This window comes from Trichomycterus rosablanca, chromosome 9 (assembly GCF_030014385.1).
Source record: "Trichomycterus rosablanca isolate fTriRos1 chromosome 9, fTriRos1.hap1, whole genome shotgun sequence".
Lineage (NCBI taxonomy): Eukaryota > Metazoa > Chordata > Actinopteri > Siluriformes > Trichomycteridae > Trichomycterus > Trichomycterus rosablanca.
Window position 1 is genome coordinate 15420051 of NC_085996.1, and position 17181 is coordinate 15437231.

At 40.4% G+C, this 17181-nt stretch overlaps 1 protein-coding gene across 3 annotated transcripts in view; it reads left to right on the forward strand.

The window, feature by feature from the left end:
* LOC134320533 (nuclear receptor coactivator 7) overlaps positions 1-14101 on the forward strand; it is a 38683-nt gene extending 24582 nt beyond the window's left edge. For 2 of the 3 annotated variants that reach the window (XM_063001945.1, XM_063001946.1), the window contains exons 8-16: positions 4675-4859; positions 5301-6118; positions 8334-8505; positions 8587-8734; positions 8850-8969; positions 10124-10276; positions 10407-10502; positions 11887-11960; positions 12050-14101. In XM_063001945.1, coding sequence (XP_062858015.1) covers positions 4675-4859; positions 5301-6118; positions 8334-8505; positions 8587-8734; positions 8850-8969; positions 10124-10276; positions 10407-10502; positions 11887-11960; positions 12050-12185 — 1902 coding nt within the window. In that variant the 3' untranslated portion in view covers positions 12186-14101. The remainder of the gene's footprint in view (positions 1-4674; positions 4860-5300; positions 6119-8333; positions 8506-8586; positions 8735-8849; positions 8970-10123; positions 10277-10406; positions 10503-11886; positions 11961-12049) is intronic. The other variant, XM_063001947.1, reaches the window with a different exon arrangement.
* Positions 14102-17181: the final 3080 nt, after the last annotated feature.

Below are 17181 nucleotides of genomic sequence, written 5' to 3' on the forward strand. Positions count from 1 at the left end.
AACTTAGCTGCGCTTGAGTTGTATTTAGTTGCATTTCCCCCACTGCTGACTTTTGTGTTTACTGGAGTGGGTACAGCAAGAAGGGCCTGGGTTCGATTCCTCAGCAAGGCAGCCAGGGTCCTTTCTGTGTTACAACTGTAAACAGCTTTTGCATTTGAAATGCATTTTTCTGATTGTCGGCATAAAGGACTGTATCTTCTTTTTTTAATTAAAGTAAAGATAATTATGGACTTCTGTGAGATCAAGTTTACAGAATCTGTGAGTTAGCTTATTCCCCTGGGCGCTTAACAACCCTGTGATAGTACATGAGCAAAAGAGGCAGTGGTGGCTTTAAACCTGACAGTAGTCATTATTGTGAGGGTTTGTTTATTTATTTTTGTACTTTGAATTGAACACAGTCGAGAGAGGAAGCATGTGTTGGTACTTTTACTTCCAGGTTGGTAGATAGTGTGTAAGCTAGTGGGTGGAAATCAACAGGGATGTAATAATGACAAAACCAAGAACAAAAACCTTTGGTTGAAACCAAAGTTTCCTGTGTTAAGGAACATAAACTGTGGTTAGTGATCGAAAAAAATAAAATCACATGTGTGAGCAATGGTATCGGGCTTCTTTGCAAAGTGGCTTGGTTTGATCTGATAGGATTAGGAGCTATACAGTTCAGGTAATACTTATCATAGAGCCACTGCTCCTTTGAGTTTTTGGGCATCTCGGAAGAATTCCTCCTGGTTGCCTCCGCCTACAGAAACGTCCCGCTGGATTAAGATCATGTGGCAAACCAAGACCTACTGATAGGGAATTCCATTTTAGCCTGCTTTCTTAGCCGGCCCTCTATGGACCGGTAGCCCCATTTGAGATTTTGACCCTGAATCACAGTAGTAGAGGCTTTATGTCACCCGAGTGCCCCCCATGTATAAAAATTATATAGATTAAATAAGATGCTTCCAACTTTGTGGCAAAAACGAAACTTTCTCAAAACAAAACTTCGAATTCTGCTGATGCCATAGACATGGCCAGAAGTCTGAAAGGGAATACATGGCTCAGCTCACTAACCTGAAAGGATTGTATCTTCTTTGTTACTTGAAGTGAAGCTAATTATGGGCTTCTGTCTGCTCAAATACAAAATTTGTCAGTTAGCACATTTCTCTGGGTGCCTAACTAAGCTTACTGATATAACATAGAGGCAGTGGTGGCTTTAAACCTGACAGTGACGTGTTGGTACTTATACTTCCAGGTTGGTAGCTGGTGTGTAATATGAAAGACACAGCTAGTGGGTGGAAATCAACAGGGATGTAATTATGAAAATAAAACCAGGAACAAAACAAACTTTTTGTTGATACCAAAGATTTCTGTGTTTAGGAACATAATATACGAGGGTTTTAACTCTATTTATTAAGAATTTCAAACAAATGACGTCACTTTTCTAAATATTCACCTTCCAATGCTTTTTTCCCAGCGTCGTACCAACTTTTTAAATGCCATCAGCAAAAAATGTTTTTGGTTGAGAGCACAGCCACTACTGCACTGTTTTTGCGTCATTATTACATGAAAATCTTCTTCCCCTTAAAGCTTGAGGGGTCCAAAAAGGTGGAAATTTACAAGTGTGAAAACTTTTTGAAGATCCCTTGTAAACTGTGGGTACTGACCAAAGAATAAAATCACGTGTGAGCAATGGAAATAGGGCTTTTTTTGTCAAATGACTTGACTTGGGTTTAGGAGCTGTATTGTTAAGGTGATCCATATCGTAGAGCCACTGCTTTTTTAATTTTGGGGCATCTCAGTAGAACGCCCCCTGGTTGTCTTCTCCTTTCAGAAAGGTCCAGCTGGATTAAGAACATGCGGCAAAACAAGACCCACTGATAGGATTATACACCGATCAGCCATAACATTAAAACCACCTCCTTGTTTCTACACACACTGTCCATTTTATCAGCTTCACTTACTATATACAGTAGGAGCACTTTGTAGTTCTACAATTACTGACTGTAGTCCATCAGAATCAGAATCAGATTTATTGGCCAGGTATGTGGATACACACAAGGAATTTGTTTCCGGCTGATGGTATCTCTCTAGTAATGGTACGATACTGTGTACAAGCAACGTATACATTAAACATTAAACACAAAATCACAAAAATTATCCAAACTATAAGATTATATACACACAATATACAGATATGTAATTTAGCAGCATCTGAAATATTTACAAAACAGTAAAGTGCACAACATGTAGGATGAGTACTACAGTGTAGTCAATTTGGCAGCAGATTAATATTTTTACGCTTACGTGTTATGTATTATCAGTCATTTATTTATTTAGTAGGGAGATCGCCTGTGGGAAGAAACTGCTTTTAAATCTGGTGGTTTTAATGTGGATGGATCTATAGCGCCTGCCGGAGGGGAGGGGTTGGATAAAGTGTGAGGAGTCAGTGATAATTTTCTCTGCCCGTTTCTTGGTTCTTGAAGTATACAAGTCCTGGATAGAGGGCAGAGGAGCACCAATGATTTTTTCAGCTGACTTCACCTGTCGCTGCAGTCTGTTCCTTTGTTGTGTTGTGGCTGCACCAAACCAGACTGTGATGGAAGTGCACAGAACTGATTCGATGGCCGCAGTGTAGAATTGTCTTAGCAGCTCCTGTGGCAGTCCCAGCTTTCGCATTTTCCGCAGAAAGAACATTCTCTGTTGGGTTTTCTTGATGGTGGAGTTGATGTTATACTCCCACTTCAGGTCCTGGGAAATGATAGTGCCCAAAAACTTGAAGGACTCCACAGTTGAAACAGGACTGCCTAAAATTGTGAGTGGGAGCCGTGCTGGTGAGTGTTTTCTGAAGTCCACTGTCATCTCTACAGTCTTGAGCGTGTTAAGCTCCAGGTTGTTCGTACTGCACCAGTGCACCAGCTGGTCGACCTCTCGCCGGTAAGCAGATTCATCTCCGTCGCGAATCAGACCAATGATTGTAGTATCATCTGCAAACTTCAAGAGTTTCACAGATGGGTCACTGGAGATGCAGTCATTGGTGTAGAGTGAAAAGAGCAGTGGTGAGATAACACTTCCCTGAGGAGTACCAGTACTGACTGTCCGAGTGTGAGAAGTGACTTCTCCTAGCTTCACCTGCTGTGTTCTGCCTGTCAGGAAGCTGGTAATCCATTGACACATGGCAGGGGGCACAGTGAGCTGGGAGAGTTTGTAGGAGAGAATTCCAGGGTTGACAGTGTTGAAAGCCGAGCTGAAGTCCACAAACAGGATCCTTACATAAGTCCCAGGGCAGTCGAGGTGTTTCAGGACGTAGTGAAGGCCCATGTTGATTGCATCATCCACTGACCTGTTAGCCCTATATGCAAACTGCAGTGGGTCCAGTAGGTGTCCAGTGGTTTCCTTCAGATGGGCTAGCACCAATCGTTCAAATGACTTCATGACTACTGATGTCAATGCTACCGGTCTGTAGTCATTCAGTCCAGTTATGGAGGGTTTCTTGGGGATCGGGATGATGGTGGAGCATTTGAAACAGGAGGGAACAACAGACAGTTCCAGGGATCTGTTGAAGATACGTGTAAAAATTGGAGCCAGTTGGTCAGCGCAGGCTTTGAGACAGGAGGGAGAGATGTTGTCCGGGCCTGACGATTTCCTGGTCTTTTGTCTCCGGAAGAGCTGGCTGACATCTTTCACACCTATCTCAAGTGTAGCCTGGGTGACTGGGGGGTGTCCATCTGTTTCTCTGCATGTTTTGTTAGCCCCCTTTCATGCTGTTCTTCAATGGTCAGGTTTCTGCCAGGACCACCACAGAGTAGGTATTATTTGGGTGGTGGATCATTCTCAGCACTGCAGTAACACTGACAAGGTGGTGGTGTGTTGGTGTGTTGGTGTGTGTTGTGCTGGTATGAGTGGATCAGACACAGCAGCGCTGATGGAGTTTTTAAACACCTCACTGTCACTGCACCAACCAAATATATTCAGCCAACAGCGCCTTGTGACCACTGATGAAGGTCTAGAAGATGACCAACTCAAACAGCAGCAACAGATGAGCGATCGTCTCTGACTTTAAATCTACAAGGTGGACCAACAAGGTAGGGGTGTCTAATAGAGTGGACAGTGAGTGGACACGGTATTTAAAAACTCCAGCAGCACTGCTGTGTCTGATCCACTCATACCAGCACAACACACACTAACACACCCCCACCATGTCAGTGTCACTGCAGTGCTGAGAATGATCCACCACCTAAATAATACCTGCTCTGTGGTGGCCCTGTGGTGGTCCTGACCATTGAAGAACAGGGTGAAAGCAGGCTAAAAGGTGTGTAGATTAACAGATGGACTACAGTCAGTAATTGTAATCTACAAAGTGCTTCTATATGGTAAGTGGAGCTGATAAAATGGACAGTGAGTGTAGAAACAAGGAGGTGGTTTTAATGTTATGGCTGATCAGTGAATCTCACAGTTGGCTTCAAAATGTCTTGGGACCCCCTTAGGAGAGGCTTCAACTTGTGGCCAGGGATAGAGACATTAGGAAATTTCGTTTAGCCTGCTTACAACACAACCCTTACCTGGACAAATGGATAGAAAGTGCAATTAGCTAAGATGTATTGTTGCTACTTTTTAAACAAACCTTACCATGTTAATACATAGTGTGTATTTTGAAAATGTCACTCAATCCATGCTTATCATTTATTTTTTCCTCAGGGAGTTGTGGGGGGTGTAATGATTGTGACACCCAATAACATAATGTTTGACCCACACAAGTCGGATCCTCTAGTTATCGAACATGGCTGCGAGGAGTACGGCCTTATTTGCCCCATGGAAGAGGTGCTGTCCGTTGCTCTGTATGATGACGTGTCCCGTATGAAGCTCAAGGATGCTTTGCCATCGTAAGCAAAAACTGCCTTCTCTCTTACTTTGGGCTTTGTGCTGTAAAGATTTACATTGTGTACATTACAGTGTTTACATTGTCAAACATTATTTATTTAATAAAATGTGATGTAGGCCTTGTGACAGAGCTAGCATGATATTGACTTTGGCTGGTGTTTTCATTTCATTGTCACCTTTCTCTTTGCTGTTAAGCCTTTCCACGATTCCTTTTTAATTGTTTTAAAATATTTATTATGGATTTCTATAGATTGTGTTTTGTTCGACTGTTGCTTTTTTTGATCCATGTCCATTTTTTCCCTTCAGTTTTACTTTAGCTTTGTTATACGTTTATCATTTTTCCTCAGTTTTTCCTTCATATTTAAGTTCATTTTGTTTTGTTTTTCTCTTTTTTAATTTTCCATCCCATCACCCACACATAATGGCACCTGTATCCACGGTAGCGACATACCTCAGGATCTGTGTCCGTTATACAGGCCGGGTGAGTGGGTGGAACTTCCATCCGAACAGGACCTGAACCCTTTCAGCCGCTACGAGGCCCTCAGCCCACCCCGTCGTCCGATAATTTTGGACGACATAGGGACTGCGATTTCGGAGGTGGCGGAGTGCCACCCCGCAGACAAATCGCCATCCGACGAAGGCTTCACTGAGCTCGAGCTGTTGCAGAATTACTCTGGAACTGAGAACGGAAGTCCAGAGACTTCTCACAGCAGACCTGAGACCGCCGACACTACATGCCTTAGCCTGGAGGGGGCGTCTTTACCGGACCTGAGCGGCTCTGAGAAGTCAAAAACAAGTATGCTGCTCTGTTCAGACCACACAGTGGAAGCAGTACGGTTAAAGGATGCAGACCAAGAAAAAGAGCAGGATGAAAGACCTCATGATGGTTCTACAGATGTAGAGGCGGTCATAGGCATGGACAAATCCAGCTCAATGCATGTTGGAGTAGAACCTAGTAACACAGAACACGAGGTTACCACATCGCATGAGCTGAAAGATATAGAGGCCTTGAATAAGGCTGAGACTGTTAGTACTGACGCTTCTGAAACGGAAGCAGCAACTGGAGACCAAAAAGGAGTTAAAAGCTCCGATGGTGTTACCACTGACTTTGAAAAATGTTCTGAACCAAGCCATCAAGAGGACACGAAGGCGCAAAAGAGACCAAATTCAGGTGACAGACTTGCCAAGGTGGAGGATGAACAAACCAGTGAAACTGAGATGAAATCATGGCTGCTAAAAAGGATGCAGGGACCAATTGAAGGTAAGGAATATGAGCTTTTATGTTTACACAGTTATTTCATAGGTTATAGCTTAATCTCACTGGTAATTATTGTTATCAGTAATAATATATAGAACAACTAAAGCTTTTTATGCTGGAAGGGCAGACAGCATGAATGGAAAAACAAACAGTCGGCACAGACATTTAAAGCAAACAGTATTCCTCAATGTCAATAAAACAGTGTTTTCCTTTTATATATTGATCTCATTTAAGGTTAAATGCTTATCATGAGGTCATTTTACATTGTACCTTGTATTTACATTGGGAGCAATTAAATTATTTATGTTTTATTTTGTGTGTGTGGTAGTAAAGCTCACACATGATACAATTTCAAATGCCTTTCTTTTTTCTGACACACAATTCTGTTGCTGTACCAACCTCCAGTATTTCTGGAAATTTCTTGCCCAGTTACTTTGTGACAATAATCATTGTGGGGGTTGTTCTCACATGGAATTTAATATAGTAAAACTATAGTGTGACTGGTCTTAAAATGACAGTCTGTCATTAGTGCAGACATTTAAACAGAAAATGTTGAAAATTAGAAACTTTTTACAGGTTTAATGATTTTTTTGTTTGTTTCTTTTCTAATATTAGGTTTCAAGAATGTTACAATGTTTTGGATTATGCCTGCTAAAACTTTATACCTCCAAACCAGAACCAAAGTATTTCTTTGTTAACTGGGGAATGACCCCGCTGCAACAATGTTTTTACCCACCATCTGATTTCAGACCAGTCACAAATGCAAACACTGCCGATGGTTGGCAAAAAGTATGGGAAACGTTTACCACCAACAAACTCCACAAGATCCATCCTACTATAAAAACATCCTACTATAAAAACAATGGGAGCAAATCATTTACACTAGATGCCAAGAACCTTATATACATGTTATACCACGTTATCTACACATGCCAGAAAATGACCACCAGAACAAGATTTTACAATACGAATGACTACAAAGAAATCTTCACCTCAACCCACCCCCCCCCCCCCCCCCCCCAAAAAAAATGCTACAATTCTTAGAAGCAATAACACTTACTAATTCGTATAAAGTCCTTTTCATGAATTCCAATAAAGAAACATATTGACCCCCACTTTGACCTTTTTAAAGATGGAACCATTTATTCAGTCATGATAATAGCCATAGCAGCTGACATAGCATTAAGAATCAAACAAACAAACTTTAAACATAAATAACTAAATACTTGAGAAAAACAAGGTCGGTATTGACTGTAATTTTGCCACCTCGAAGGTTTTGAACAGCTCTTAAGACAAAAATGCTTCCAGCAACCAATAATGCATAGCAAAATTGGTTTTCATCCCACACATTGGTTGAATAAAGTTTTAAATGACTTTTTCACATCAGTGAGCTTTTACTGTGTTTAAGTTTTGCTAGTCATTGGTATATTTTTCAGACTGAGCTAAATAACATTGGACGTGCAAAGTCTGCGAGACTCATCAAATATGCCTCCTGTGGGTGAAAATGAATTGCTTTAGTTTTAGTCAAAAAATCTTGTATTGTCACGCTCCTCTGAACAGGAACCACACCCCAAAGGTTGAAAACCACAGAAATAGACAAACCGAATATTACTGCAAATAGAAAGAACGCATTTTTTTGGGATATTAACAGAGTAACATTCGATTTGGCATGACAAATGTCGGGCAACTCTTGTTGTTCAGCACTTATGAAGTCAGGTGATTAGTGGTAAACTTTGTCAACAGGGGGTAGGAACTGCTGCCAGTGTTAACACAGGCCTAGTTACAATGTGACCTGTTGCCTGTGATTAACTCATACATACTATCTATGAGCAGAAATATGTGGACACCTAACTATGAGTTTGTTGGACATCCCATTTTAAACATCCACATGGCTATAACAGTCTAGGCTAATCAGATAAGGGTGTTTCCCATAAGTTTGTAGTATGTGTACTGGACTTAGATAAAAAGCATTTGTTATGGGTTAAAGTCAGGGCTGTATGCTTTCTGCTTTCATGTCTTATGGACCTTGCTTTGTGCAGAGGAGCACAGTCATGCTGGAACAGGAAAGGGCCTTGCTCGATCTGTTTGAAGCCTGGAATGTATTTTTGATACAATTATTTTTATACATCTGTTAGCAGTGTGTTTAATCTCTTACAGCTAGTCTAGATGCTGATGGATATAAAATCACCTAGGACACATTGTGTGTGTTTTTTTGCAGATATGTTGCTCTCTACGGAGGAGAAGAGCAAGAAACCTCCTATGTTCCTTTGCTTCAAAGTGGGAAGGCCTATGAGGAAATCATTTGTCATAAGTAGAACTTCTAGCCCCGCACACTCGATTGGGGGCAGAGGAAAGCAACTAGAGTACTGGTTTGCGGTGCCACAGGAGAGGTAAGGATGTTTGTGTGTAGGTATGGATTAATTCAAGTTTGCATGCCAGTATTACTGAATTGTTCTTGCTGCTCTCTTTAGGGTGGACCAACTCTACTCGTTCTTCATCCAGTGGTCTCCTGATGCCTATGGAAAAGATGCACAGGAGCAGGGCTTTGTAGTCGTAGAGAAGGACGAGCTGAACATGATCGATAACTTCTTCAGTGACCCAGTGCCTCGAAACTGGGAGGTGAATAGATACAATCTGAACTTGTGCCCAGACACCACCTAAGCATTATATAAGTGATACAGTCTCTTTGCAATGATGTGTTAGGCAGTGTTAATCTGATATGCTCTTTTCTCAGATCATTACCACAAATAAAGTGAGAAGAAGTTTTGGTAGCTTCGAGGATGAGGAACCATTGGACATGCTGTCACTTCTATTGGACCCCAGTACACTACTCGAGGACACTCATGTTGAAAAGGTTCTAGAAAATACCCCACACTTAAATTAATACGTTAAACATGGAAGGGTTGGATGGATAGATTTTTTTTTACTTATTTAATTTATGGGACCTGTAGCATATAGGTAATTACCAGATACAGTCATTTCAATACATTTCCTTTTACTGAAAAAGATTGCAAAACCTTTTAGATAAAAACTTGCTAATTATGGAAGCCTTAAAGTGCAGGTCAATAAACAGCAAATATATATTTTTTATTCTGGTTTTATTAATGACCTTGTTAAAAGCAATGCGATGTATGGTTACACAAATATATTTAGACATTGTCCACACCATTAATCTATAATTTTACCAAAAAAAAGTGTTACTACAATTAACAAAAAAAATACTTATCACAATTTCCATTCTGACTCTGCAAAATAAATTATTAATCTCTTTGCTGTGCTAATTTTTTAAGCAAGTATTTTAGTTAGCAAGTCAACAGGTCTTTTGAAATTGGGCACAGCATGGCTTGAAATGCATGAAACCGGTACTCTAGCTGCTGTCATCTTGTTGACATGTAGTTGCAATAAAGCAAGAATTAGTAAAAACTAAAATAATTTCACATTAGTCACTGTTGGTGTTCTGACATTGGCTGACCAATAACAGTAAAATAAACCTAGTTGGGTTTTGTCACAGTCTCTTACCTTCAATATTATCCTAGTTTACCATGGATTCACTTTTTATAATAAATGTATTTGCTCTAGTAGTTATTGTGAACTAAATTGATGTCAGTTTTTGTATGGCACTTTTCTTAATGTATTATTAATTGTTGGTAGGTAGTAAGTGATGAACTGAGATAAGTGCCGTACCCAGCATACAAATGGAGCCAGGTCTGGTATGTGGCCCAGATCCACTCTGGTGACCTCTAATATATATACGGGAGTAGCCGATAGAAGAAAACTGTACATTAATCTGCCAAACAGTTAAATCTAATTAAATAATTAGATTTAATAATTAAATCGTATAATCTTGTGCCATACAGTAAGTTTTTGGTGCCATAATAATAGTAATAATAATAAAGAAGAACAAGAAAGACATTTAATATTATTGCTCAGTGTCCACTTCCTGACCACACAGTGCAACGATATATGTATCATACTGACTCGTACCCTATGCTCTCTGTACCTCTGCAGCTGGCTGCTCGGCTTCCAGCACGGGTTCAGGGATATCCATGGAGACTGGCCTACAGTACAGTTGTACATGGGACCAGCCTGAAGACTCTATACAGAAACCTGATGGATTTGGACTGCCCTGTGCTGCTGGTAATCAAAGACATGGACAACCAGGTATGTATAAACACACAAACACACACTAAACCATGTAGTAATTTTGCATTATTAATTGTATTATTATTATTTTTTTATTATTATTTTTTTTTATTTTATTTTTTATTTTTTGTATGGTTTAAATTGGCAGGTTTTTGGAGCTTTTTCCACTCACCCATTCAAAGTGACCGAGCATTATTATGGCACTGGGGAGTCCTTCCTCTACACTTTCAGCCCTGAAATTAAGGTGAGGATTCAACACTGAATGACAACACTAGTTTTGCAGGTTCATCAACCATGTAGACTCACTTGGCTTTATGATACACATTTTGATTTGATTAAAAATTTTCCCCCAAAATTTCCTCCCAATCTAATCATATCCAATTACCGATTGCATTACGGTTCCCCTCTACTGCTGCTACTCCTGACCGAGGAGAGCCGTGACTAACACACGTGTGTCTAACACACGCCCCCCCACACGTGTGCAGTAGCCGACTGCATCTTTTTACCTGCACAAGACCGGTTCATATGTGGATCAGCTTTGCACACGGAAAGTCACACCCTGATCCCATTGTCCCCCGTCTCTGTGCAGGCGGCATTAATCAGCCTGCACAGGTTGGAATCAGTTATGGGGAATCCCCTCCACCTATCATTGTTCATGTAGATGCCCAGCCTGCCGGTAGCAGAGCTGAGATTTTTCAAAAATGTTGGTGACCCCTGTCCTACGCACTCTCTCGAGAAGAAGGCTGTCTACATTCTTAGATACCTTAAAATGCTGCCTACTAAGGTGCCTTTTTTCGAAGCTATAAACTGACTAAATAACGAGGGAGCGTCTGATGCTTCCTTAGCAGTTACTGCAATTGCAGCATTCAGTGTGGCTTTTCTCAAAACATTTACAAATATGCCAATGAACAAGTTCTTTTCTAATGTAAATAAATTCTCATTGATTTTTAATTTGTATAAAGGTGTACAAGTGTCATTTATTTGCAAATTCAGGTTTGTCAGTGTCAATTTAACTGTTCTGGGCACACAATAGGAGATGTTAGCTGGCATGCTAGCAGGTTGTGCCGCCTCAGCCCATTGGTTGGAACTGTGTTAGCTTAGGAAGCGAAAACTGTGACGTAATTGCCATAGTTGCTGACGAAGTAGTGCATCTAAATAACCTGTTTTATAAGTTTGATGTCTTAGAATCCTCTCTACTTAGGCAGCTGCCTAGGTAGGCAGCACGGCAGCTAAGTAGGTTTTCAGACAGACCCGTATTGTATTTGGGTGGCACATGGCTCGGTGGGTAGCACTGTCGCCTCACAGCAAGAAGGTCCTGGGTTTGATCACCAGGTGGGGCGGTCCGGGTCCTTTCTGTGTGGAGTTTGCATGTTCTGTGTGGGTTTCCTGCGGGAGCTCCGGTTTCCTCCCACAGTCCATAGACATGCAAGTGAGGTAAATTGGAGATACAAAATTGTCCATGACTGTGTTTCATATAACCTTGTGAACTGATGAACCTTGTGTAATGAGTAACTACCGTTCCTGTCATGAATGTAACCAAAGTGTAAAACATGACATTAAAATCCCAATGAACAAACAAATTTGTTCATCTTATATTTGATATTATTATACATATATTTTTGTCACAGGTGTTTCGCTGGACTGGTGAAAACTCTTACTTTGTCAAAGGGAACTTGGATTCTCTGCAGATTGGAGGTGGGGGGTAAGTTAAAAGGCATAGTTGCATAGTTGTATCATCATGTTTACATGTAAAATTTTAGTTAATTTATCCTCCACCGTTTGTCCTGCTAGTGGTCACTTTGGTCTGTGGCTGGATGCTGACCTGTTTCATGGAACCACGTCCGAATGCACCACCTTCAACAACCAATCACTGTCATCACAAGAAGATTTTACTGTGCAAAACCTGGAGGTTTGGGCCTTTGAATAAAGTCTGCATTCAACAAACACGACCATGCACACTGATATGCATTTTATGACCAATATATAAACACATATGTATACCTCATGGCATGTAATATAACATGTTTGAGAGTGTGAGAGAGAGAGAGATGACTATGCCCAGTGACTATTTAAATATTGGTGGTATCTGGAGATCCATATAAGCAGTACGACTAAAACTGTGCTTAATCCTGTTATCTAGGCTTGTTTCAATTTGCTGAGAAGGAGACTAGCAGGTTGTGTCCGTGACTCAGTTAGACTATATGGGCACCACTAACACGTATTCCAGCATGCAATAGTGTACACAGGCTCTGCCCAAATATAGGCACTGTTTATGTGGCTTGGCAATGTTTTATATGTAAATTTTGTGTAATTCTCTGGGTCTGCTTAGCAATGGCGGTGCTGTTCTTCACAGAATTGAGTTAAGACTGGTGGGATTGGAAGTGTTTACTGGAACTTGTTTAAAGAGCAAGTGGTTTGACTTATACCGATGCCATCTGTGTCAAACATTCCACTTTATAAAACAATCTAGATTTGTCTGACCAAAGCTTTTTATTTACACAAACTTCATGTAAATTAATTTTATATTGTGTCGGTGTGTTTGTGTTTGCAAAGCAATTTTTTTTTAATGAATGTGAAAATTTTGTTCACCTTATTTTTGTGCATTATTGTGGTTTATTTTATTTTGACCTTATTTGGTCAGCACTAAGCTGGGAAGTGAAGGCATTCGGCAGTAGAAATATCAGTATTAGAAGTGTGTCACCATTGGCATTACCCGTTGTGTTCAACTGTGCATGTGTTAGCAATCTCCTGTCAGGATTCTTACACAAATGTCATTCACGATGATCAACAAGGTCCAATAACTATGGAAGTGGTAGTTAGATCAGTGCTTAATAGTGAGATGTCATTTGTACATTCTACTGAATTGGAGATCTCTTTGGTCAAATATTTTATTACAAGCTGCTTGCATTCTAGAAGAACATTTCTAGTACGTATCTGTATCCACATATGAACTTATCTTATAATTCCCAGTGAGAAGCCAGTCAAGTTCTCCTTACATTATGGAACAGTAAAACGCTTCACCATGCTTTTCAGGCAATTATGCTTACATACACGTGTGTTTTGAGGCATCTCTAAAAAGGGAACACCAAAGAAATGGGTTTATTTGTCGGTTGTTGCTATTTAACAGTGTGAGCTTCAGGTAAAAGCTTAGCCTACATAAAAAATTCATTTAATATTCTAAACCTACTTAGATGACACTAATTCAGTAATGTCTTGATTAAAACTTACTGCAGCTTTAAAAGAGAAATGTGAAAGTCTGATACGAGGCTGTTGATGATTGCTGCTTCTTGCTATGTCTCTGGTTTAAAACAGAAGAGCTACCTGCTACATGCGTATTATATTATTAGTACTAGTAACTGTACACGATTGCAACAGAAAGTGAACACTTTAATCATGGAGGGTGCTGTGGGCGTTGTCACTTGGTTTTGTGACGTTTGTAAAACAGGGATGAACACATTTAGGCATGGATTATAAAGGGAAGAATGTTTGTCACTTGGTTGTCACTACACTTACTTAACCTACAATCAAATTGCTTGCATCACTTGCTGTGCTAACCTCCCTTAACTAACCTTCAGTTTTCCCATTGTGTGATTGTGATAGGAAACGAACAGTAATTTCTTCACTTTGGGACAGTAGTGTGCACTAGCGTCCTGCTGCTTTACATGTTTCCATTCCCAATGTCAAAAGGAAAAAATATCTAACTACATTAATGGTCTGCTTTTCACTTTAAATGTTCTAATGTATTTCTGTTCCAGTAAATGTCCAGTTCTGTGTAATTACAGCCATTGAATGTTCTATTTATTGTTGCCATGTTGAAATAAATAAAAAATTAAAGAGCATAAAGACTTATTTTAATTCATTCATATCATACCTATTCAGGGTTGCGGTGGGTTTAATTCATCGGGCAAAAGGCAGGTAACACCCCGAACAGGTCGCCAGTCCATCACAGGGCAACACACACACAGGAACACACAGAAGCTTTTTACAGAAGTTGATGTCAGCAAAGAATATATTTTTGGTACATACAGCAATCAGCCATAACATTAAAACAATTACTGACTGTAGTCCATCTATTTCTCTACATTATTTTTTAGCCTGGTTTCACCCTGTTCTTCAATGGTCAGGACCACCACAGAGCAGGTATTATTTAGGTGGTGGATCATTCTCAGCACTGCGGTGACACTGACATGGTGCTGGTGTGTTAGTGTGTGTTGTGGTGGTACAAGTGGATCAGACACAGCAGCGCTGCTGGAGTTTTTAAATACCGTGTCCACTCACTGTCCACTCTATTAGACACTCCTACCTAGTTGGTTCACCTTGTAGATGTAAAGTCAGAGACGATCACTCATCTATTGCTGCTGTTTGAGTTGGTCATCTTCTAGACCTTCATCATTGGTCAGAGGATGCTGCCCACGGGGTGCTGTTGGCTGGATATTTTTGGTTGGTGGACTATTCTTAGTCCAGCACTGACCGTGAGGTGCTGTGTTTTATCCACTCATACCAGCACAACACACACTAACACACCACCACCATGTCACTGTCACAGTGAGTGTAGAAACAAGGAGGTGGTTTTAATGTTATGGCTGATGTTCTCTTATTCATTTCTTTGTTCATTTCACACTCACACACAAATGAACTACCATAGGACTACTACTTACCAGAAATTTTTTCTTTGGCTTCTGGACCATTCCTAAAATAGCAGTGACATTGTTCTGGTATATGGCACATCTACCCTGTTTTTTGCACCATGTAGGTGTACATTCGTAGACCATAGATTTTTCCAACGCACAATGCATGTTCCTTTTTTTTTTTCTAAAAGTTCCTAATTGTCAGTTTCTGTCAACTTAATGCTGTTATTTAGTTACACAGTGTTTGGTGGTGCACTATTCCAGGGTTTCCCAACCACTGGGTCATGGACTGCAACTGGAGTGCCCTCTAGAGGTCCAGAGAAGCTGAAGCTTTATAACTGGCTGCTGACAGCTGTAAGGAAGTAGCTGGTGGCTTCACACCTGTCGGGGAGCCATGTGCTGTCATGCGGCCTAATTCGACCAGCTAGAGCACATGTGTCAAACTCAAGGCCCGCAGGCCAAATCTGGCCCACCACGTCATTTTATGTGGCCCGCGAGAGCTTAAAAGGCGTGTGATTGTCTTAAAATACATTGTAAAATCATACATAAACTGCATCTTCCACAACGCATGTTGATTTTGTGACCCGCAAAGTGACCGCATCCCGCCACTAGATAGCAGTGTTTCCACATCAGCGTTTAACTGAGGCAGTTTTCCAACAAGTGATGTTGAGAAATATTTACAAATAATCCCAAAATGTACAAGAAGAGAAAATTGAAGCCAACGGAGGTCATTTAATGAAAGATGGGAAAGTGAATACAAGTTTGTGCTTCAAGAAGAAAAACCGGTACGTCTCTTGTGTTATGAGGCCTTGTCTGTGGTAAATGAGTACAACATAAATGTAGATATGCATTATAAATATACAGTATAAATTTGGCATTTTGACACCAAACACAGAATTTAGCCTCCAAGAAAAACAACAAATTGTCCAAGACTTAAAAGGCAGACTGCGATTACAGCAGGATACGCTACAATCGGCGCAAGCAGCTTGAGTAGTCAGCATAGGAGAATGGTATATAACTAAACTGGAAGAAATTAATCTAATTTAATATAAGATCTACACAATATTAAATCAGCACATAATTATTTGATCTTGACTCTAATGACAGGGGCCTTGACAAAGATAAGCTAAAGAATTAATGCAGTATTCTATCCAGCGATGGCATTTAATCATAAAAAAACAAAGCAATGTCATTGTGTTTAATACAGTCTAGACTAAACATGTACCATTATCCAAAAAATATCTGGTTATTGGTTATAAAAAGGTAAAGGAGCTAACAAAAGTAATGCATAGCAACAGATAATACAACAGATGTACTCTAGTAACATTACTGTACAGATACAGAGCATTGTTCATAATTGCTTTCTATTATCTCTTTGCTGTGTTAATGCATCAGTATTTCTCTTAACTTGTAATAAATCAGGTTTTAATGTAGTAAATTGTTGGTAGTTTACTCTGGACAGGACGCCAATCCATTGTGGGGCCTCAGCCACCACCACCCTGTAGATTTCACTAAGAACTAACATATTAAAAGAATTCGTATGCTGCAATAGGTAGAAGTTAATATTTACACCAATCAGCCAAAACGTTAAAACCACCTCCTTGTTTCTACACTCACTGTCCATTTTATCAGCTCCACTTACCATATAGAGGGCAGTTGTAGCCTAGTGGTTAAGGTACTGGACTAGTAACCGAAAGGTTGCCGGTTCAAGCCCCACCACTGCCAGGTTGCCACTGTTGGGCCCTTGAGCAAGACCCTTATCCCTCAATTGCTCAGACTGTATACTGTCACAATACTGTAAGTCGCTTTGGATAAAAGTGTCTGCTAAATGCCGAAAATGTAAATGTAAATATAGAAGCACTTTGTAGTTCTACAATTACTGACTGTAGTCCATCTGTTTCTCTACATGCATTTTTAACCTGCTTTCACCCTGTTCTTCAATGGTCAGTATGCTGGTATGAGTGGATCAGACACAGCAGCGCTGCTGGAGTTTTTAAATACCGTGTCCACTCACTGTCCACTCTATTAGACACTCCTACCTAGTTGGTACACCTTGTAGATGTAAAGTCAGAGACGATCGCTCATCTATTGCTGCTGTTTGAGTTGGTCATCTTCTAGACCTTCATCAGTGGTCACAGGATGCTGCCCATGGGGCGCTGTTGGCTGGATATTTTAGGTTGGTGGACTATTCTCAGTCCAGCAGTGACAGTGAGGTGGTTAAAAATAGCAGCACAACACACACTAACACACCACCACAATGTCAGTGTCACTGCAGTGCTGAGAATGATCCACCAC